This window comes from Bombina bombina, chromosome 2 (genome assembly GCF_027579735.1).
Source record: "Bombina bombina isolate aBomBom1 chromosome 2, aBomBom1.pri, whole genome shotgun sequence".
NCBI lineage: Eukaryota > Metazoa > Chordata > Amphibia > Anura > Bombinatoridae > Bombina > Bombina bombina.
Window position 1 is genome coordinate 1,309,322,548 of NC_069500.1, and position 25,443 is coordinate 1,309,347,990.

General features: G+C 37.5%; 1 protein-coding gene across 4 annotated transcripts in view; it reads right to left on the bottom strand.

The window, feature by feature from the left end:
* Positions 1-25,443, bottom strand: part of JAKMIP1 (janus kinase and microtubule interacting protein 1) — a 441,501-nt gene that overhangs the window by 14,340 nt on the left and 401,718 nt on the right. For 3 of the 4 annotated variants that reach the window (XM_053704153.1, XM_053704152.1, XM_053704150.1), the window contains 2 exons: positions 21,497-21,562; positions 2,151-2,195 (listed from right to left, as the gene is read on the bottom strand). In XM_053704153.1, the coding sequence (XP_053560128.1) occupies positions 2,151-2,195; positions 21,497-21,562 (111 nt within the window). Of the gene's footprint in view, positions 1-2,150; positions 2,227-21,496; positions 21,563-25,443 lie in introns of all 4 variants that reach the window. The other variant, XM_053704151.1, reaches the window with a different exon arrangement.

Consider the following 25,443-nt stretch of genomic DNA (forward strand, 5'->3'; position numbering starts at 1 on the left):
GGGGATTGTAGTGCATTTGGCAAGAGTGGAAATAGATCCATTAACTTTGGGTATGGTTTCTCATAATTCCAAGTTCTGCTCTGGAACCGGTTACATTCAATTAAACCTGGAAGGAGGAGCAAGTGGAATACCAAGTTTTTTCCATTCTTTGGCTATATAGTCAGAAACCAAATCAGGAACCTGAAATACCTCTGGAGCTTTGAAAACAATATTTAACAGATTTTTCAGGCTTGTTTTCAACAGGTTTTTCCTCAGAAATACCCAGAGTTCTCAGTACCTCATACAACAAGGTGCGGATATCCTCCTCCTTAAATCTCAAATCATTATCGAATTCAGGGTCCTGTTCACCAGATAACACTTGCCCATCTGAACCAGATGAATTTGAGCCCTCAGAGTCAAAACACTGAAGCAGGACAGGAATTTGAGGTTGAGTGGAAGGATTTTGCATGTTCACATCAAGAGAGTGAGATAAATCCCCAGATTTGATTTTACGCTTATTTGGCTTAGGAATAGCCGCTAAATATTTTGCCATAACCCTGTGTAAATTATCTTTAAACTCAGGAGTAAAGTAAGTAGAGACCTGAGTAATATATACAGGAACATCACATAATTCCTTAGAGGAACTAGGATGTGGCAGATTTGCATGCAGAAATTGCGGTACACAACTATTGCAAAGTTGATTGACCTGTCACACTGGTACTGATTTGAAAAATAGACACAAAACCATAGTTTTGACAGTGTTTCAGTGGTGACAGATTTACTGGGTTCCAATATGTGCAAAACTTACAAATATAGAATGAAACAACACACATGAACTGATAAAATGTAATGGAAGAGAGCCATCTAAACTAGCCAGTTCACACCCCTGACAGCTGCATAAAGGGTAAGGTAATACCTAGGCCCTATAATAAACTTAATGACAAGTGACCCCCTGGCAGCTCCTGCATGGGTACTCACCACCCTTCAGTGACAGGATCCAATTTGAAGCTGTTTTCAGAGAAAAAAAGGCAGACAGATGATATAAAGGCCTTTTCCTCCACAGCTACAGCTCTGGAGTGAGAAAAAAAAGACAGCTAAGGTGGCAGGGCTACCGTCCGGAACAGTCCATTACCTCAGAGAGGCTAAAAACTGTGAAAAAGCCTTTATAATGAGCAAGCAGTGGTTTCCTTAAAAGGTCATACCCCATTTTTTTAAAAATGTTAAAGGGCTTCCAGGGCTGCAAAAGTGTCCAAAAGCGTGTCAGTAGTCTAAGAATGCCCTCCTTAGTAATATAGGGCAGTTAAATTCCTGTTTTGGACTAAAAAGTGTGTCAGTGGGAGAGCAGGCTAAGCCCCCTGGCTATGCTGTACCTGTGTCAGAGTACGTTCTAATAGCCTCTGTGTTGTGGTAAATGGCTTACCGGAAGTTGCACCACTCCACAGGCTTACCAGTCACCATACTGCAGCAGTATCCAGTGCTTATACAATAGAGAAGAGGATGTCTAAGCAAATATCGTTATCCCACAGAGGGAGGCTAAGGGACATGTCCCTGCAATGCCTGAGGCTAGTTATAACTGAAATCCCTAGGGAGATACTGCACACATAGCATGGTATTCATATGTCCCTGTGTCATTCAGCTTGCTGTAAATCTCTTCTGTCTTCTTTGTGAATGTTATGTCCCAGGGATAAAGGGTCTTACATTAATCTTAGCTCCCAAACATTAATCTATAAGCAAGTAGCTGGAACACCTATATTCCTGTCCTTTTCCTGAGAGGACAAGAACAAAAACTGTGGAGAGATTGGATGGAATGTAAGCTCTTGTGTGAATTCGTGGCCTCCTCCTTGTAGCAGGAATTATATCCCACATGTTATGGACCCTGTGGACCATCATCATTACTCAAAAGAAATAGAATTTGATTTATTTTTAGAATATTTTTTTTTGCTGAATACTATAAAGTGCATCTCCTCTATAGAAATACTAGATACATTTTTCTATGGTTTAAATTCAACTTTATTAACATTCTGAGCTCCAATCTCAAACATCCTTGACATATCATCCACCTTGTACAGATTCTCCGACCTAACACCAGAGCAACAACTACTCTACTGGGTCACAAAAACACTTTGGTTTTTGCTCTTTAGAATGTTATCATATACATAATATATACCAACCATTCTCATCTGCTGGAAATGATCATCAAGGCCACAGAATGAATGCTAGTGAGAAAAACAAAAAAAGGAACAAAAACTATAAAATAAGATCAAAACAAAACGGAAAGAAGAAAAAAAGAAATGCTGTAAGAGGTGTACAAATAAATTGCATCATCATAATCCGACATCATGTAAAATATTAGCATGCAGAAACTAAATCAGACTTGTCAACTGTGTTCTTTTCAGACAGCAAGAAAAAATAAAACCACTGCAGCTTCACATTAAAGGCACATAGAAGTAAAAATTAAACATTTATAATTCAGTTGAGGATACACTTTTTACATGGGACTTATTCAAAAGAATTGTGGGTTAAAGGGACCTTGAAGTCAAAATTTAACTATCATGATTTATATAGAGCTTATAGTTAAAAACACAATCAAATCTCCTTTTATCATCCATTGTATTTATTTTTTTAGGTATCTTTTTTTTTTTTAAATATAGCTTCTTTCCATAAGAGCATATTTAAATAGGCTCAGGGTGTGTGCATGTGTCTTGAGCTTTCTATAGCAGTTGTGTTTGCTACATTACTAATATATACAGTATATATATATACAGTATATACTGTATATAAATTTAGTTTTTCTTCTTTTGTAAGAACGTAGCTCCATTCCATGAAGCATACTGAGGTAGGCACAGGTTAGTGCACATTTCATGAGCACTATATATATATATATATATATATATATATATATATATATATATATATATATATATATATATAAAAATATACAGGGGTGAAACTACAGGGGGTGCTGAGTACGTAACCTCAACTGGGCCCCTGAGGATGGGGACCCAGCTTCAAAAAAAATATTTTTTTTATTTTTTTTTTAAATAAAAAAACGTTGACCTGCCACTGCCTGCACTGATATCATGTGAGTGTGACATGATAGCTCACTAGTGTCTCTGACTGCAGGGGTTAGTGTTTCTGTTTTACCCATTGGTGTTTATGTGTGTGTATGTGTGTGTATGTTTGTGACTGTGTGTGTATTTATGCATGTATGTGTATGTGTGTATGTATGTATGTGACTGTGTGTGTGTATGTGACTGTGTGTGTGTGTTTGTGGAACCAGCAAATTACAGACCTTGTTACTAAAGCATGGGGGGGCGGGGGGTAAACAGTGTCACTATATAGTACCACTATATACAGTATGGGGGGGCTGGACCATGTCACAGACTACTGTGGTCACTTTATGAAGTACTGGGGCAGGTAGGGTCAGGCCAGCCATATCACCGGCAGATTACAGACTTTGTCACTAACTCACTATTTACAGTACTGGTGGGTTAATTAGTGTCACTATACACAGTAATAGGGCTCAGACCATCTCACAGACTGTGGGCACAGGGTACCTCCTTTTGCAGACATGTAATCTGATTCACATATTTTTTCTGTGTTAAATGTAAAAAAAAAAAAGATAAGTATCAAATTCACTTTTTTGGGGGGGGGAGGGAAGGGGGCCCTTCTTAGATTCTTGCACCTGGGCCTTGTGGTTTCTAGTTACACCTCTTTATATATATATATATATATATAATGAATAAAAGGCAGCACTCACTGGTCCTTTACATGTGCAATTTATTTCGTGACGTTTCGGGGACCGTAGCCCCTTCCTCAGACGTCTGAGGAAGGGGATATGGTCCCCGAAACGTCACAAAATAAATTGCACATGTAAAGGACCAGTGAGTGCTGCCTTTTATTCATTATACTATTCATCCTCTGCATGCACCCTGGCTCTCCAGTTGCTCATATTCATATATATATAAATACAATGGGCTCTATGTAACAAGCTCCATATGGAGCTTGATGGCCCGTGTTTCTGGCGAGTCTTCAGACTCGCCAGAAACAGCAGTTATGAAGCAGCGGTCACAAAGACCGGTGCTCCATAACCTGTCCGCCTGCTCTGAGCAGGCGGACAGACATCGCCGGAAATCAACCCGATCGAGTACGATCGGGTTGATTGACACTCCCCTGCTGGCTTGCGTATTGCTTGCCGTATTCAGCGATGTCTGTCGGACCTGATCCGCACTGTCAGATCAGGTCCGACAGACATTGATAAATAGAGGCCATAGTGTTCTCATGAAATGTGCACTAACCTGTGCCTACCTTAGTATGCTCCATGGAAAGGAGCTACGTTTCTACAAAAGAGGAAAAACTAAATTTATGCTTACCTGATACATTATTTTCTTTACTGGCATAGACAGTCTACAATTCCAGTCATTGCTGGAAAACTCAGCTCCTGGCCACCAGGAGCAGGCAAAGACACCCTAGCAAAGCTTAAATATCCCTCCCACTTCCCATACTCCTCAAGTAATTCAGCTGAGGGAATAAGGAAAAAGAAGAAGAAACACTAGGGGTATAGAGGTGCCTTAAGTATACACAAATAAAACCATGAATTGCCTTAATGGTATGTAAATTACAATAACCTCATATAATATGATTAAGCGGTGATTAATCTAAAATCACCATAAGAAAAAGTTCTGCCACATATAAAAAAATTCATCATACATAAATACCGGTACATAAAGAGTATACTCAATAGATACCTACAGAGATAGCTAAGAACCTGGAAAATTATCTACAGTTCCAGATAAAAAAATAAGAATGAAGACCTCAGAAAATGTCTGAATCTTACTTCAATCCAATGGAACGAATCCCAAATATAACTGACAGTCGTATGCAGTAAATGACCCTGGTAAAGAAAAACAATAATACCATCCAAGGGTATATAAATAAAAAAACAATGTAGAAGCCCTGAGAATGTTGGAGACAAACATGCGAGACTACTAGCCGAAAACCCAGATAGCAATTACTTCCCCCTGGATCACTAAAAACTGCTTATATGGTAGGCTATAGGGATAGCCTCTGATATCCCTTATCAGAGACTAAACGAGTACAGATATCAATCCTGAAAGAGGAGTCATCCTGATGAGGGGATAAAAAGGCATAATGCTTATAAAAACATCAAGAATATACATCTTCTACTGAAGAAAGGAGAGGGATCTAATCTCTAAATGCTAAAATATCCCCAAACCCCACATTTAATAATTACAGAAGAAAAAAGAGAGTATAAGCAGGCATAATGCTTATAAAATTCTCAGGAATATACAATCCACTGTAGAAATAAGGAATCTCCATAAACATATAAAATATTTACAGTAGAGTAGGAGGGATCAATCAACCGAATCCCCAAATTCTCAAAGACATACTACCTCAGATTAGAGGGACATGTAAAAATCATTATATATGACACTATATCCTGCAGCAGAATTTAATAATATATAAGCCACAAACAATAATGATTAAAAACCTCCAAAAAGGTTAGTAAATCAACATATAATAATATACTCTTCATCAAATAAGAGAGAAGAAAAGAACATAGCAGAATCTGATGCTGCCTTAGACAAAATGGATATTGCACAAGGTGCAATACCAATAATTGCCACAAGATGTCAGCAAAGGCAATGGTTAAAGAAAAACAGATACAGTACTGAACTAAGTACCTTGAAAATAAATAATGTAACCCTGTACAGTGCACAATCATACATGAGTTCACAGCATTCCAACAAGTAATTTTATGCCATAATAAAAGTACAGCACTATTGCCCAGCAATATATAAATACATATAACCTGAAAAGGGTAACACAGGTAGAGGTACATTTTCAGTTGCAAACTATGAGAATACAATTACCACACTGGATATGATTAAGGGCAAGATTTATCAAAGTGAGAATAAGAATATTCTCACATTTGTCGTCAAAAAAACCTCACAAATTATATCACCATATTTATGAAAGGTTATGCGCCAATAAAGTCGCAACTTTTCATATGTGCGAACAAATTGACTCATAACATTCGCAAGTCTTAAGTATATGCGAATAAGTTGTCTGGAAATGCCTAATTCTTGTATTAATCTCTATAAATAAAGTGAAAATGACATTTTCGCAAGAAAACTAGGATCAGCCATTCGCTTGACATCGCAAAAAAGTTTTGCCCCAAAAATGTCTCTAGAAATTTGATAAATACTGGCGACATTTTTGAATTCACACATTGCGAACTATAGCGAAAATAATCGCGTTTCGCAAGAAAACTAGGATCAGCCATTCGCTTGACATCGCAAAAAAGTTTTGCCCCAAAAATGTCTCTAGAATTTTGATAAATACTGGCGACATTTTTGAATTCACACATTGCGAACTATAGCGAAAATAATCGCGACTTTTTAGGCGCATTTTTTCGGGGCTTGATAAATTTTGCCCTAAGTCCCATAGAGAATAGGATATAATGGCAATCATCACTGACTGTTCTGGAAGGCCAGTGGATTTACCACAGCAGATACAGATTCAATAAATAAAACCGACATGCTATAGTATGCACCCTGAAAAATAAAATGCGCCTCCTAATCATACTGTCAAAAGATAGGAATGAATTAGTACTTGTGGCGGAGTCACTCTGGATCAACCTAAAACCCATGAGAGCCTCAACAGCGCTTGAAATGCACCCCCACTAGAGAAGTTGTAGTGCATACACTGCAGAAACACCCGCAGCAAGAGGGAACACAGAAAAGACTGGTAGGAAGTAACGCACCGGAGATAAAATTACAGAAACTTCCTGATGCAGATACAAGGAGTGATCTGATAATAAAGCTAGGAAAGCTGCAATCCCATTGTAAACACCATCTGCTCCAGCATCTAACACTAGTAGAGCTCATACACTGATACGGACTCTGACTAAAATGGCGCTGTAGAGTGGAACATAGAAGGGATTTAGGGCACGCATAGTGCTTCTAATTCCAAAGTGTGTTATCTCATAGTCGCAACTAGTTCTACAATAAAGAACTTGATGCTCCTCTTTAAATTATAAATAAAAATGGAGATAAGCGGGAGAGGGGTCGGGCGCTAGACATAATAGCCCAAAATGGGCGGAATGGCGCCAAAAAATTAGACTTGCTGCGGTCCACATTTTCTTGACAAATGTCCGGAACAACACCTCAGTTGAATAACAATTGCTTTTGATTAGCAATTAGCGATATGGTTGTTTCGTGGCAGTTGATACTATAAACAAATACCGCCCTCATTTTAGTGTAGCTACGCTCAAATAAGAGCCCCCTTTTCAGGACCCATAGCAATATTACAAAGCCCTAATATGTGTGAGAAGGGAAAAGACTGAACCCCTTAGAATATTTATTGAAAAGGGGGAATAAAAATGAACTCCTTGGAAAGCCCTCTTACTGTGCCCAAAACACCACACGACTACCTCACAAATGGCCGGAGCTCCGGTGCCGTTAGAGGGTAAAATGCTTAACTGCTCAAATTACCGATATCCCCAAAAGGGATATAACTTAGTCTCCAGACCCTTAACTGAGGGGATAAGAGCCACACTGTGACCTAAAAATGTCGGTGTTGTCCTTTTACCTGTGAATAAATGTAAAGGACTTACCCTCCAGGTCTTCTGCTGTAGAGTAGTCACAGCAGTTCCAGGTCTGCCATCTTCATCCAGACTTTTATTTATAAAGCAACAGGGTACAGAAGGCAAAAAAGAAAGGGAAACTCAAAATATTATGAATAAACATGTAAAATTGTTTGTATAAATAATTCAGGATATCAAAATATCTGTGTTAAATTGAAACTGAAAATTGTACATTTTCTGTGTGAGTTTTCTCTTATAACACCAAACCTTTAATAAACCCCCCCCCCCACAAAACAACAATAAAAAGAATTAAAAAAAATAAACATATATATAATTTCCCCCTCTCCCTCCCTCTGTAGCCCAATCTATAGATCCTGCCATATTCCAAGTAGGACTAAGTCTGTATTTCTGAATGGAAATATAATAAAGTCTTGTTCTTCCTTAGAGAATGATTTAATAAAAATTGACCATTTAAAAAAAAAAAAAAGTCCACACTTGTTCTAAATTGGTATCAGTGTCTCTGTTCGATAATACATTGCTTTTTTTCATTATTTCTGTAAATTTAGGTATTGCCTTATCTTTCCACTTGTGGAAGATGAGGCTTCTTATGCACAATATAAAAGAGTTAATACGTTTATTATTGGTCAAGTCTGTATTATAGGAGGTGAGGATGACTATGTTGTGCTTGGAAAAAGTAAAAGGAGATATAGGAGATATCTTTAGGACCATATTGATCCAGTATTCTAACTTTAGCCACAGCTGTTATATTTTAGGGCATTAACACGGCATATGGATTAAATCGGCTCCTGGTAATTGATATTTAGGGCATTTATTAAAATCTAAATTGTACTACTTATATCCCTTATGCGGAGTGTAATAGGTCATGTACAAAAGTTTTTTTTGTTTTTTTTTAAACAAAATTTTTATTGAGACGAATTTTACATATAACATAGCAATGCCTTAAAATGATACATGAAGCGATCTCCTACATGCACAGAGATGATACATATATAGATGTTATAACATTAAAATATTTGTGAACATATAGGTAAGTAATAAGAAAAATAGGAAGGCATAGAAAGGGTCTCTTTTATGAAAGTGAGCTATAATGGGAGTGTGTCTGGAAGCTGTGCCTGCTATCAATAGTATGGTACTGTCTGTGTCTACGTGCTTTTAAGGTAGAGACGGAATTTGTGAACAGTAATAATGGTAAGGGGGAGGAGAGAGGGGCGAGGCGGGGAGGGAAAGAAAAAAAAAAAAAAAAAGGGGGAAAGAAAAAGGGGGGTGGGTGGAGGAGATGCTCTAAGGAGAGGGCTTGGGGTTTGTGTCCCAATTTGGGAATTTCGAAATCCATGGGAACCAGATCTCGTGGAAGGAGTCAACCTTGTCTAGGGCTCTATACGAATATCGTTCCATTTGTCCGATATAGTGGACGGTGGAGATTATCTGGGAAAAGGCAGGTGAACCCTCCTCTTTCCAAGCTCTGGCTAGGGCAAGTTTTGTGGCCATAAGGATGTATATTGTAAGGGCTACCCTAGGGGTGGTAAGATTGGGCATCTCCATATGTAGGAGGGCTGTTTCTGGGGTGAATGGGGGAGTGAGGCCTAGTGATTGGAGGAGTGCATATACTCTCCTCCATAGTGGCTGAATTACCGGACACGACCACCATATATGTAGTGCTGAACCGTGAGTTTTGCACCTTCTCCAACACTCGGGGGATAATGGTAAACAAACATCACAATATTAGAAAACAGATAACCACCCATTGTGGTGAGCATTTTAAGATGCATGGGTATAAACTTAGGGGTAAGAGTAAGTCCAGGGACTCAACAGTCTAGTGGATTAACCTATCAATTAAAGTCCAAGATAACAAGGCCGGGAGACTACGACCATTCCTTAGAATAACATAGTGAGACAAATAACAAAACAATGATGTCTTATAGATTACATACCTAAAACATAAAGAAAACAGTGAACAATTAAATGCATATGTATAGCCATGAGCTAAAATAGGGTAAGATAAGTACCCGCATGTGAGCTCTAGGCTTACCTGTCTGGAGGTCGTACAATGAGGCGGTCCTACTTAAGGGAGTTGAGGGTTAAGGAGTGGAAAGAGAGTAAGATGTGGACCCGTAAGTTCACTCCAACCCTCAATCTGGGCTTTCATAGATTTCTCTGTTGTTTCCCAAACCAAAAAAGCATTCCTAGTGGGAAGTAGGCGGATTGTAGCAAAAACAAGGAGTGTAAAGAGTTTCATCAAGCTAGTTCTGACTCGTGGTGTGAGGAGATGGGATTTCGAGAGCGCCACTCTGGAGCTGAAGTGTTGAGGTTGCTTACTTTTCCGCTTTTCATGAGAGGGGGGGTAGAAACTTCAGACAATTCCCAGGTGTTAAGGAGTTTCATGCCCTGATCTACGGATGAGATCATGTAGGAGCGGTCCTGATGTTGCACAAAAAGCTTCACGGGGAATCCCCATCTGTATTTGATCTTGTGTTGTCTCAGTGCCAACGTAAACTGATGAAAAGTTCTCCTTTTGGCTAGTGTGTGAGGGGACAAGTCAGGGAAGATTTGTAGATTTTGATAAGGTTCCTTGAAGGGTTTGCTGATGAAAGAGGCTCGCATAATTCTCTCCTTGGTGGAATAGTAGTGCAAACGTAGGATAACATCCCTAGGGGTGTCAGAAGTGGAGTTGCGAGGGCGTGTAGCCCTATGTGCTCTGTCCAACATAAGTTCTTGTTCTGTTGCTGTGTTTAGTAGATCCTTAAATAGGGTTGTCAGGTATTTCTGGAGCTCAGACGAGGAGATGTCTTCCGGGATGCCACGAATTCTAAGATTGTTTCGGCGGGATCTATCCTCTAAGTCTGCCAATTTAGACTCCAAATCTGAGATTTGTTCCGCCAAAGATTGGGAGTAAGATAGGAGATTAGAGTGGTCAGTCGCTAAATCTTCGTGCTTTCTCTCCAAAATCTCTGTCCTCTCTCCCAGAGAGGAGATATCACGCTTCAGTTTGCTTACTGATTGGCGAAGTTCTTGTCTAAGCGATGAGTAGTGTGTGTCCATCTTGTCAGTTAGTTACTTAATGGATTCTAGAAAGGTAGATTGGGAGAGTGCTGTTTTATCTTTGCGTGAGGAGTCTAGCTTGGTATGTTCAGAGGTAAAGGCTGCTGAGTCTCTAGAATCCTCTCCCGAGAGGTCTGGGTCCGAGAGGTTTTTGCTGTGGAAATGGTCAGTCAAAGTCCTCTTAGGGTTGTCCTGATGCTTTGGTTTCCTCTTGACTGATTGTGCCATAATAAGGGGAGCAGCCTCAGGGCCTCAGCGAGTATTAAGATGAATTGCCGTCCTGTGATAATTGACAACTGGGGGGGTATCAGCCCAGCTCCTCTAGCGCATGAAGCCCTAGCCCTCCATCTCTTCTCTAAAGCTTAAAACAGGAGAATCAAGTGTTCAGCCAGTAGGTCAGATGCAGGCTAACAGTGACCCCTCTCCAGGGCTAGTGCCACCTCTGGGCGAGACCGGAAAAAGGAAGGTGGATATGACCCGCAACACCAAGTGATTGCGGGAAAGGGAGGAGAGGGGAACACTTGAGAAATAGATGGAAGTGCCTTAGTGGGAGCTGTGCTATTTTCAGGAGGGTAGGGTTTCTTTTCCCAATTACTCTGGGTCTGAAGGGAGAGGTAATGAAGCAGTCAAAATGTCTGATTTCTGGTGTCTCTGAGGAGTGGGTTACTTTCAGAGATTAAAAGTTCAACGTTTTAGTGATGGCTTTATAGTTTTACTGTTGTTTTGAAACTGCAAGGATGGTTTGACTGGGATATTATGTGGTGTAAGAATATCTGACAGATTGCTTGGTATGTAAGATAGTGCAGCCGAAAAGAATAGAGCCCAGGTGGTGGTGTGCAAACAGTGCTAGAGAGTAGAGATCTTTGTATCTGACTCTGGAAAGCTTGAAATTGTTTCCCTGCGTTTCTGATTAATACAATATTAGGATATTGGTGTCAGAAGTTCCTTTATACAGACTGGCATGCTATTAGTCTGAGGAGGCCAGTAAACAGCTTCTGGGTGATTACTTAAGCTGGGAGAGTTAGTGGTCCACACAAATGTATGGGTTTATCTGGTGTTAACAGTGTGGAGGTGTAGGCACAGGACCCAGCACCAGCAGTGCAGGCTGCAATAGAACAACGTTGCTGCGGTAGTTATAGTATTAGACTGCAGTAGGAAAGTCCAAAAGTAAAGTTCGCCTTACCCAGGTAGTAGGGAAAGATTTGTTGGGGACTTTTAACATGAAAAGCTTTTTCTGCTGCCTGGTTCCCTGCTCTGTCTCCTCTAATCTGCGAGAGAGTGACTAATGGAGATGTGAGTCACTGGTGTCAAGTGGGGCTAAGTAAGCTTTTTGGTCCGGGTATTAGGGAGATAAAAAAGAGTACTCACTCTAATCTGTGTCCAGGGAGTCACTTGTTTCTTTTTCCTCCTTTTGAGAACCTTGCGAGTGACACGGGTTGAGCCGGGAGGTGTCAGAGCTGTGGGTGGACAAGAACTTGTACCGGGTAATGATCCTAGGAGCTATTGGCAAGCCCCGCTGCAAACAGTGCTCAGCGCAGCAGTGAGACCCAATATGGCGGCTGTTCCCGGGCTTTTCTGTCTTCCCACCAAGATCTCTCCACCGCAGCGTTAACAGGCAGTGTAGGACAGCTCCGGGCAACTTGCTAGTCACCGGAATGGTCGGAGAGGTATGGGCTATCAGCTGAAGGGGTAGAAGCTGCTGGACCCCTCATTTAACAACTTGCGATAGACCTTCAGTCGAAGTGATATGGGGCTTCTTATTGTCACTGCGATCAGTATCAGGTTGGTAGGAATATAAGGGCGGGGGTACTATGGGATAGATTTAGTCGAATTTAGTTTTTTTTTTAAATACTGTGAGGCAATATTTAGGAAGTATTTAGCTTATGGGACCAGAGAGCTCCAGCACTCTGCGACTGTTCAGCTCCGATGTTGGCTCCGCCCCCATGTACAAAAGTTTAAGATGTGATTCTCTCCAGGAAGCCGATAATGTGGTTTCACATACCCTATTTATAGAATGCTTTATGGTGTGAGTACGGAGATTTACAAGTAGAGGTTGCCATTTATTGAAATTATAAGTTAAATGTTCATCTCCTCTAAGTCCCAATAATAATCTATACCAGGGAGAGATAGAGGAAAGGCCATGCTGAACTAATTTAATCCAGGAATCTAATTTTGCCCAGGTCCAGTTCCTCCCATGTAGGGTAGTGATATTAAGGATATAGTGTCTTATCTGAAGATAGGCAAATCCTTATTATCTAAGAGATACTGTTCTTTCAGATCAGAAAAAGATTTGACTATATTTAAACTAAAGTCTACAAATTGTACTAACTTGAAAAGCCCCAAATGGGCCCATTTTAGGAATACCTTTGTGTAAATTCCTGGGGTAAATTCAGGGTTCCCCGTGGTAATCTGATAATTAGAAATTGCATAATTAAGATCCATTTTTGCACATATCTTATGCCAGGCTAGCAGTAAATTGTATATCGAGGTTAGATTTTTAACTGATCTAGGAATAGTTTTAAGATTACAGTGAAGAACGGCTATAGGTAAATATGGTAATAATACATTTTCTTCAAGTTCTAACTGAGAAAAATAGTTTGAATTCCCAAGCCATCCTACAACAAATTTCGCCAAAGAAATTAAGCAATATAGTTCCAGAACGGGAAGTGCCAAACCGCCATGTTCTTTTCCCAAGATTTATCTTTTCAAGGCAATTCTAGGGCTTTTCCCTTGCCATGTAAAATATGACAGTGATGAATAAAAATTGTGGTGATCTTTTTTTCTTAAGAATTAAAGGAATGTTCTGAATTACATAAAGAATCCTAGGGAAAGAGATCATTTTAAAGATGGCAATCCTTCCGGAGATGTTTAGCGGCAAATTATGCCAATTGTGCAGATCTTCTTTGACCTTAGAGAGTATTTTTGTAATACTTAAGGTATACCAGTTACACGGATCTTGCAAAATGTTAATGCCAAGATAATTAAATGAATGTGTTGCAACTTTAAATGGTGTAGATACTATAGAGAGATGTTGTTCTTTGAGCCAAATAAATCTGATTTTGATGTATTTACCTTATAACCAGAAAACGAACTAAACATTTCAAACTCTTGTAAAAGTTGTGGAATGTTCCTTGAGAGATTAGAAATATAAATTAAAAGATTGTCTGCATAGAGGGCAACCTTAATTTAATTTTTACAAATTTAAATACCTTCAATTCTCTGGCGGATAGCTATGGCTAAAGATTCTATGGCTATAATAACTAGGAGAGGTGAAAGCGGACAGCCCTGTCTAGTCCCTTGTTTTAGAGTTATGTTCTCGGTCAGTTGACCATTAATTAACAAAGCTGTTTTAGAGGTGTGATAAATATTCTTTACAAAGTGCAAAAAAAAGCCCATGTAAACCAAATCTTTTCAAAGAAAAGAATATGTGATCATGCTGCACCGAGTCGAATGCCTTCTCTGCATCCAGTGAAATAACAGCCATGTCCTCATACCTATTAAATGATGCAATAGACATAGCTTCCTTTGACAGACAATAATCTATTGTAAGAAATAATTATCTAATCTTAGCAGAGGCATTTCTGCCTTTAAGAAAACCAACCTGATAAGAATGAATTATTTGGTTTAAAGGGCTCTGGAGTCTGTTGGCAAAAATAGTAGTTAAGATTTTGTAATCAGAATTTAATAGAGCTATTGGCCTGTAGGAACCCATTTCAAGCGGATTTTTACCTTTCTTTAAAATTAAAGTGGTCCAGGATGCAGAGAAGGCGTCCGAACATGGTGATTTATTTATGAAGTAATGATTAAAAAGGTTTTTAAGATATGAAATAATATTAAGTTTCAACATTTTATAAAATTCATTGTGAAGTAAATCTGGTCCCAGGGTTTTATGTAAAGATATAGTCTATACTATCCGCAATTTCTTTATCGGTAATAGGAGCATAAATCAAGGGTAGTAAATGTTCTGGGCAACTCAGGACCGAGATACTATCCCAGAATTTTGCTTTATAGTCTAAGTTAGGTTCTTTATATGAGTATAAATCAGAATAATAGAAAGAAAAGGATGATAAGATCTCTTTGGAGTCTTTATGAATATTACCATTTGATTGAATCACTTCAATGCCTTGAGAACTAGAGGGATTTTTAATTATCCTGTCCAAAGGTTTACCCATCTTGTACCCATATCTGTAGTATTTAGCCTGCATTTTTAACTGAGTCAACGTTGTAGAATGGAGGAGTCTCATTTTTATCTTGGCGTTGAGATATTTAACCTAATTTTCATTGGATGAATTTAAGAGATAAGCATTATATGTATTAACTAAATGTTTTATAGTTTCTTTTTCTCTCTTCCTAAGTTTTTTCTTTATATTGATCATAAAAGAAGTAATATCACCGGTCAAGATTGCCTTGGCAGTCTGCCAGAACAACTCAGGATTATCTATGTGTGCTTGATTGAAAAGACAATAATCCTCCCATTTTTTGACAAGATAATTTCTGAATTTAAGATCATTAAACAAATAAGTTGGAAAATGAAAACGGCGAAAGAAAGAGTTAAAAGAGAAAAGAGATTTCCAGTATAATAGGCACATTATCTGAAAGACAAAAGGGAGAGATCAGTGTATTAACTCCCATGTTTATTAAGCTATTACTAATAAGAAACAAATCTATCCTGGAGAGAGAACCATATTTTTTTGGCATACATGTATAGTTTTTTGATATCAGGATTCTGTTCCCTCCAGACATCTCTAATCCCCAGGTTACAAAAAAGGTTTCTAAATTGTTTATTCTCTTGTTTATCTCTATTGGTCTTAGAACAATTTCTACCCTGTCTAACCCTATCTAAGGGATATTGTGGGATCATATTGAAATCTCCTCCTAAAATAAGATGACCTTCTACCATTTTTAATATCTTGGTTTGGAGGAGATTCCAAAATAATGGGTTAAAATCATTGGGTGCATATATATTACATAGAGTAAATAAACCATTTATAGTTTTCATTTTTAATATAATAATTCTCCCATCATGGTCAATATAAGAATCAATAATTTTGTATTTAAAAAAAATTCCAAGCAAAATAGCAACTCCCCTTTTCCTGGCAAGTGAAGGAGAGACTATCGCCTCTTCTACTCAGTGGGTCTTAATTTGCAATCCTTGTTCTAATGATAAATGAGTTTCCTGAAGGAAAGCTATATCAGTATGTAATTTCTTTAAATGTCAAAGAATGGCCCTTCTTATATTCCAAGATGATATAATAGGTTTTCTAGTTTTATCCATTCCTTAGTTTACTAAGCTTGTGGAATATGCAAAGAAGAGAGAGAGAGAGGGGAGAAAAAAATAATTAAATAAATAAATAAAAAATAAATGGAAAAAAATGGTTAAGCCCCATTGGAACAAGTCTGAAGACAATTAACACAGTTCTCTTTTAGATTTAAAGAACTGTTCGGCTTCTGTTGCATTATCAAAAAAGTATATTGTATTATCATCAGAGACTTTCAACTTGGCAGGATAAATAACAGTAGCCATAATACCTTATTGTAATATTTTACTACACATAGGAGAGAGCTCTTTTCTTTTATTAAGGGTTTCGTAAGAAAAATCTTGAAATATTTTAATCTGAGCATTTTCTATTTGAACAATTTGTTTTTTACAAAAATGTTGAAGTATTTTCTCCTGAAAATTTAGGATTTTAGCAACAACTGGTCTAGGTCTGTTACTCCCATCACTATTAGAAAATATTCTGCCGACTCTGTGCACTCTTTCCCCAATAATCGGAATAGAAAAAGAAGGAATTTCCAATAGGGAGAGGAGTGTTACAGAAACAAATTTTATTCGATCTTCATATTCCTTTGATTCAGGAATCCCAATTAGCCTGATATTATTCCTTCTACTATGATTTTCAAGGTCTTCTAATTTTGTTTGAAATTTTAAGGTCATAGTTTGATTCTCTGCCAAGTGAGTTTTCTGTTAAACATTAGTGTCTTCGAGATCAGACACTCGTTCTAATTCTGATACTCGAGTATTCTCTAACCTCCTGTCTCAGTGAAGATATCTCTGATTTAAATTCTTTTTTTAAAGATTCAAAATAAGGTGACTCAAAAATATCTTTTACTAAAAGTAGTCTAACTAGAGGGTCATTCGGTGCGGAAAAAGTAGTATCAGAATGTAATCCAACTAAGGACTCTGAAGGTTGATTATTTGTCTTATCTCTTTTAGAAGCCATGATTGGAGATTTTGCTCTAGACTGCAAAGTAGGGGAAAGAAATTTCTCCATAAAAATAGTTTAAATAATAAAGAGTAATAAGACCCTTCATAGACACAGTCAGTAAGTATAGGAAAAGACAATATTTAGTTTGATATATATTGGGAAGCAGAACTAGGGTATGTGTCTAAGTTTAATAAGTAATAGTTCCAACAAAGATGCATAGTTTAGGTGAACCCCAAATTTCACATTGTTGTAGAGATCTCAAGAAATTATTTGAAATTACTTGAAACTCTACCTATATAGACTTATACAATGTGAGAAAAGTAGTAACTGTCACTGTAGATGAATTGATAGCTTCAGTGGGTAAAAAGTAAAAAAAAATAGAACTAGAGTAGAAACTTTTATGATGTTGCAAAGATTTTCTAATCTTATGAATAATAAGCAGTAACAATCAATATGACTTTCATACCTAGAGTAGCATACAAAACATGTACAGAGAGCAATATTTTCAAAATCAAGAGCTCAGATTTACCAATATCCAAAATGTTATAGGAAATAAACCAAGTAGTGCATAACCAGCATATAGTTAGTATCTTCACAGGAATTAAGGCCACAGGTGGAAAAACAAGTATGAAATGTATGTAGCTCTACAGGAAAAGAACTTATACAGTCCTGCAATAACTTTTATTTTCTGTAAGTGGAAAACAGCAGCAACCAAAGTAGCTCTTGGACCCACTCTAAGTCACCAAACATAAGGGGATCACGGATAGAGTGAGATTTAAAAAAAAAAAAAGTTCATAAGTTCCCCTATGTGTGTTCTTGCAGAAGTGTAAGTTAGCATCTACACCAGAATTAAGCCAGACAGGTGTAAAGTTGCTGTAAATCAATTGGTGTCTTCACTGGGGTGATAGGCCAGACATGGAGAGACAGATATAAGCTCATAAACAGTCCTGTAAAGACTTTCTATGCTTGTGTACAAAAAGCAGCAGGAACCATTACAGGTCTCACACCCAGATTAATTTGCCAAACGTTTAGGAACCACTGATAAAGTGATACTTTCAAAGAAGAAAAATAATTTTTTTCCCAACTATGTATTTTCACTAAGCCAAACAGGTGTGGAATCACTGTAAGTAGATGGGTATCTTCACTTGGGTAACAGACCAGGGATAAGAAAACAGATGTAAAAATGTATAATCTTGCAGAAGTTTTCTTTGCTTAATATGAGGTAGGCAGCAGCGACCAGTATGGCTCCTAAACCCAGACTAGTTTACCATCTTAAATCACAGATAAAGAGAAAAATAGACCAAGTACTGAGAACTCTGCATGTAGTTTAGTATCTTTACTGGGATTAAGCCAAGCAGGTGTAAACGCTTATGATACACTGTGAAGTGTTTTCAAATATTATACAAAGTAAGAAACAGCAGGAGAAACTTCCCACAATCTCGGACTGGGTTAATAAATTTCCTGTAGGAATATGGTCAAAGGCATTTTAATCTGGGTCATTTTTCATTTAGAAAACAGGGTTTTTCAGAGAGACAAAAATTAAAACTTCACCTGGGTTGGTGTCTTCACTGGGATTAAGCTAACAACAGCAAATGTGAGGCTACATAGGGTTTATATATTCATCCAGACTTCTGACAGGGACCTGAAGAAAAGGAAAGCAGAGTAACAAACCCTGGTTGCCGGGTGGGGGTGAGCATAGATTGCTGAAGAGAGGACAGAGAAACCTCTCTGCGACCTCCAGCAGCTAACAGCTGCCAATACTCTTACTCAAGAGAATTACATGGACACAGCATTACCCCAGTCCTACTTGAAGGGAAGCTACCCATTAAAGGACTTCAATTTTTCTTCAAAGTACTGTCTTCGCTTCCTCCTTGTTATGGAGGAAAGAATCACTGGGGGAGTATGGGAAGTGGGAGTGATACTTAAGCTTTGCTGGGGTGTCTTTGCCTCCTCCTGGTGGCCAGGAGCTGAATTTCCCAACAGTAATAAATGGAATTGTGGATTCTCCATGCCATTGGAAAGAAAAGGTAAATTTGATAGCACATATGACACCTGCTATGTTAACATAAGATCACTAGATAAAATGCTTGCAATAAATTCATAAATGACACTTAAGTATTTGAAATATATTATATCTAAAATGAAATATTTTTTAAAAGTATTAACGTTTGTTAAACTTGCTCACCAATAGTGCTGTGGGATCTGTGATTATTAAACAATGAGCTTCTATTTCATGGACCAATTGAGATCAAACATGCACTTCCTGTAGTTTCAGTATCAAATTACTTTATCTAAATGTTTTCACTAAATGGTTAAAAACTATTGAGGCTTCACAATGAAGCCACTGAACATTTGCATCACATTCCCTTTAATCTGCTACATAATTTTTATGACATTTTAATACAATTATTATACTTGACAATTCAACGCTATTTAGCTACATTCTGAAGTTATTTAGCTTAGGTGTTAAACCGATAAGTTTCCCATCCAGGATGGGAAATTAAAGTTTGGGCTGCATAGTCCTGAACATATTCAGTCTGCCCACAAAGAAACACAGGGATGGTTATGATGTATCAGCAAACTTCAGTTCCTAGAGAATATCAGTACTTTTTTTTATTTCTCCCAGACCTCTTTAAATGGGACATGTTGGATAAAGTCTCAATAAAAAGTATTGAATTAATTATAAAGTAAATCAGATTTTTTATTTCTTGTTTTGTCACTTAAATAGCAGTTACATGCCCTATTGACAACGGATCATCCATTTGAGAAAAAAAAAGCAGTTTAATAATTTAGGAAAAGATCTTAACACCAGATAAAACATCAAATATATTTTTCAAAATAGTACATTGAATTGTAGGGTTCTACCACACAGGAAGTACAGCTTTTTCATCTGCCTAATTAAGGTTGCTTTCTGCAGTGTTATATGTCCCAATTGGGCAGCTAGTACTTAGTGTATGTAATGTAACCTACCCTCATCGTACTTACTGTATGTAATGTAACCTTCCCTCATTGTATGTAGTGTATATTCTGTAACCTACTCTCATCGTACTTAGTGTATGTACTGTAACCTACCATCATAGTATTTAGTGTATGTATTGCAACCTACCCTCATAGTACTTAGTGTATGTACTGTAACCTACCTTCATTGTACTTAGTGTATGTACTGTAACCTACCCTCATTGTACTTAGTGTATGTAGTGTAACCTAGCCTCATTGTACTTAGTGTATGTACTGTAACCTACCCTCTTTGTACTTATGTGTGTACTGTAACCTACCCTCATAGTACTTAGTGTATGTACTGTAACCTACCCTAATTGTACTGTTATGTATTGTAACCTACCCTCATTGTATTTAGTGTATGTACTGTAACCTACCCTCATTGTACTTATTTTATGTATTGTAACCTACCCTCATTGTACTTACTGTATGTATTGTAACCTACCCTCATTGTACTTATTGTATGTATTGTAACCTACCCTCATTGTATTTAGTGTATGTACTGTAACCTACCCTAATTGTACTGTTATGTATTGCAACCTACCCTCATAGTACTTAGTGTATGTACTGTAACCTACCTTCATTGTACTTAGTGTATGTACTGTAACCTACCCTCATTGTACTTAGTGTATGTACTGTAACCTAGCCTCATTGTACTTAGTGTATGTACTGTAACCTACCCTCATTGTACTTATGTATGTACTGTAACCTACCCTCATAGTACTTAGTGTATGTACTGTAACCTACCCTAATTGTATTGTTATGTATTGTAACCTACCCTCATTGTATTTAGTGTATGTACTGTAACCTACCCTCATTGTACTTATTTTATGTATTGTAACCTACCCTCATTGTTCTTAGTGTATGTATTGTAACCTACCCTCATTGTACTTATTGTATGTATTGTAACCTACCCTTGTTGTACTTAATGTATTTATTGTAACCTACCCACATTGTACTTAGTGTATGTATTGTAACCTACCCTCATTGTACTTAGTGTATGTATTGTAATGTATTCTTTGTACAATGCAGTGCAATCTGTTGGCGTGTACAAGTAACCGTTACTATTATTGTTAATTATAATAATAAAAGGATAAGAAGGAAAGAAGAAGGGAAAGGAAGGGAATGCATGGCAAAAAGGAGGAAGTAAGGTCTATGTTATAATTGAGTTGGTTTATTTTGAAAAATAATATTTATTGACCACAATATTCAAAAAAGAGATGAAGTAATCTTGAGTGTTTTGCTGATTTCTTAATGATTATTCTTATTAGTATTACTTTTATTTTATACATTTACATAAATAAATAAATATTTGTATTTTTAACAATTGTCCTCCTTTTATTTTCTACATATTGTCTATATACGTCCAGGTCCTTGAGAGAATAGAAATATTTTAACTGTTAATTTAATTTTTAGAAAACATTGTCACTGTTTTCCTTTTACCATATTACACAACATTCTATAAACAGTAGGTTATTTGTAGCACCTTCTAAAATAGAGTGAGTCACTTAGTTCATAGGTATCTGTGAAAGACCTTTTAAAAAACAGATATATCACTATAAATATATATTATTTAAATAACACTTTTTTATTTCATGCCTTCTGGCAACATCATATAAATTCATTAGCCAATAGATGCAGTTACCTTTTCTTCTATTTCCTTGAGTTGTCGTTTTTGAAGTTCTATTTTGTCTTCAAGCTCACGGATTCGCTGTGGGAAGAAAATATGAAATAAATACAGAACAGAAATCAAACTGTTTTATTAAAGACTTTGGGAAACACTATACAACAACCTAGATTTGTTGTAGCTGCATACAATTTTAAAGGCACTACAATTGAGGCTTTTTTTCCTTAAAAATAATGTATTTTTTTGTGATACATAAGGTCATATGTCCCACTTGAGGGGTCAGTTTACTATAAAATTGCTATAACAGTTATGGTAAAAATGTTCCTTTAGGTTTGTTTTTGTAAATTAAACTGCTGGTATTGCCCCTTCAAACCACAACCTATTAAAATGGGCTGAACTTGCAGACAGATCAGACATCCTTATATTTGTCTCAAATGCTTCTTTATCTTATATCTGTCTGTAAACAATACTTAAAGAAAACAACTTAAAATTAACATTTTAGTACTTATCTCTACTACATTTCTATACAGAGTGTAATTGTTTCTGCTTGTAATGTTTACATAGCTTTTCTATAGCCAATACTTAAGTGTTTAAATGTTAAGTATAGGTGTCAGATTGAACAGCCAGCAGGTACAGTGGATAACTGGAAGCACATTAAAAGGGAGAACATTTTATAGTACACTATCCCTTTTATTATTCCTCATATTGTCATAGAGAGTGGTGCTGTGTATTATAAATAGCAACTTATGAATGCAAAGAAAAGAAAAAAATACACATATGGGCCTCTAGTTATCAAGCTCCGTACGTACCTGCCTTCGCCGGCCCCAATACGCTCGCCTAAGCTCGCCTCACATTGCCGCCACGGACCTGAATACATTCACCAAAGTTATCAATAAATCTGTCAAAAAGCCGCGCACCAAGTACGGGGCGATGAGCAGCGGACTGTGATAGTTATCACTCATCTGATCTCGCTGCTCTTCGGCTTTTCTACAGCTTTATTGATAAGCTGTCACTAAGCACCCACACTATACTATACTGTTCTACCCCCTATACCGCCGCCCCCCGAAGCCCCCCGCAACTAAATAAAGTTATTAACCCCTAAACCGCCGCTCCCGGACCCCGCCGCAACTATAATAAATGTATTAACCCCTAAACCGCTGCAACTATAATAAATGTATTAACCCCTAAACCGCCGCTCCCGGACCCCTCAACCACCTACATAATACCTATTAACCCCTATCCTGCCCCCCTATACCGCCCCCACCTATAATAAATTTATTAACCCCTATCCTGCCGATCCCGTACCCCGCCGCAACTAAATAAATTCTTTAAGCCCTAAACCGCCACTCCCGGACCCCGCCGCCACCTATATTAAACTTATTAACCCCTAATCTGCCCCCCCTACACCGTCGCCACCTATAATAAATTTATTAACCCCTATCCTGCCCCCCTATACCGCCGCCATCTATATTAAACTAATTAACACTAACCCCAACACCCCCCTAACTTAAATATTATTTTAATAAATCTAAATAAAAATTATTCTTATTAACTAAATTAATCCTATTTAAAACTAAATACTTACCTATAAAATAAACCCTAAGATAGCTACAATATAACTAATAATTATATTGTAGCTATTTTAGGATTTATATTTATTTTACTGGTAACTATGTATTTATTTTAACTAGGTACAATAGCTATTAAATAGTTATTAACTATTTAATAACTACCTAGCTAAAAGAAATACAAAATTACCTGTAAAATAAATCCTAACCTAAGTTACAATTAAACCTAACACTACACTATCGTTAAATTAATTAAATAAATTACTAGCCAATACCTACAATTAAATACAATTAAATAAACTAAACTAAATTACAAAAAAAACAAACACTAAATTACAGAAAATAAAAAAATATTACAAGAATGTTAAACTAATTACACCTAATCTAAGCCCCCTAATAAAATAAAAATAAAAATAAAAAAAATAATAAAAGTCCATACCCTATTCTACATTACAAAGTAATCAGCTCTTTTACCAGCCCTTAAAAGGGCTTTTTGAGGGGCATGCCCCAAAGTAATCAGCTCTTTTGCCTGTAAAAAAAATACAACCCCCACAACATTAAAACCCACCACCCACATACCCCTACTCTAACCCACCCAAACCCCCCTTAAATAAACCTAACGCTACCCCCCTGAAGATCTCCCTACCTTGAGTCGTGTTCACCCAGCCGGGCCGAAGTCATCATCCAAGGGGCGCTGAAGAGGTCTTCCATCTGAAGAGGTCTTTCAATCCGATTGGCTCATTGGATCAGCCAATAGAATGCGAGGTCCAGAATGCCAGGTCCATTCTATTGGTTGATCCAATGAGCCAATCGGATTGAACTTCAATCCGATTGGCTGATTACATCAGCCAATCGGATTTTTCCTACCTTAATTCCGATTGGCTGATAGGATTCTATCAGCCAATCAGAATTCGAGGGACGCCATCTTGGATGACGTCATTTAAAGGAACCGTCATTCGTTGTTAGCCCATCGTGCTGGAAGGAGGCTCCGTGCCGGAGGTCTTCAAGATGGAGCCGCTCATCACCGGAAGGATGAAGATAGAAGATGCCGCTTCTATGAAGACTTCGGCTGGATGGAGGACCTCTTCTGCCCCGATTGGATGAAGACTTCTGCTGGATGGAAGAACTCTTCTGCCTCGATCGGATGAAGACCTCTGCCACTCCGGATGTCCTATTCTGGCCCATCAGTGCTCGGCTGGTTGAAGACGGCTCAAGGTAGGGTGATCTTCAATGGGGTAGTGTTAGGTTTTTTTAAGGGGGGATCGGGTCGGTTTTAGAGTAGGGGTGTGTGGGTGGTGGGTTGTAATGTTGGGGGGGGGTATTGTATTTCTTTTATTTTACAGGTAAAAGAGCTGATTACTTTGGGGCAATGCCCCACAAAAAGCCCTTTTAAGGGCTGGTAATAGAGCTGATTACTTTTGTAATTTAGTATAGGGTAGGGAATTTTATTTTTTTGGGGGTCTTTTTTATTTTATTAGAGGGCTTAGATTAGGTGTAATTAGATTAAAATTCTTGTAATTTTTTTTATTTTTTGTATTTTAGTGGGTTTTTTTGTAATATACTTTAGTTTATTTAATTGTATTTTATTTTAGATAATTGTATTTAATTTAATTAATTAATTTATTGATAGTGTAGTGTTAGGTTTATTTGTAACTTAGCTTAGTCTTTTTTTACAGGTCATTTTGTAATTATTTTAACTAGGTAGCTATTAAATAGTTATTAACTATTTAATAGCTATTGTACCTATTTAAAATAAATACAAAGTTGCCTGTAAAATAAAAATAAATCATAAAATAGCTAAAATGTAACTATTAGTTATATTGTAGCTATCTTATGGTTTATTTTATAGGTAAGTATTTAGTTTTAAATAGGAATAATTTATTTAATTATAGTAAATTTATTTAGTTTAATTTAAATTATATTTAACTTGGGGGGTTAGGGTTAGACTTAGGTTTAGGGGTTAATAACTTTATTATAGTAGCGGCGACGTTGGGTGCGGGAGATTAGGGGTTAATAATTGTAGGTAGGTTGCGGCGATGTTACGGAGGGCAGATTAGGGGTTAATAAAATTTATTATAGTGTTTGCGAGGCGGGAGTGCGGCGGTTTAGGGGTTAATACATTTATTATAGTGGCGGCGATGTCCGGTCGGCAGATTAGGGGTTAATAAGTGTAGGTAGGTGGCGGCGACATTGGGGGTTGGCAGATTAGGGGTTAATAAATGTAATATCGGTGTTGGCGATGTTGGGGGCAGAAGATTAGGGGTTCATAGGGATAATGTAGGTGGCGGCGGTGTCCGGAGAGGCAGATTAGGGGTTAATAGTATAATGCAGGTGTCAGCGATAGCGGGGGCGGCATATTAGGGGTTAATAAGTGTAAGATTAGGGGTTCATGTTAGG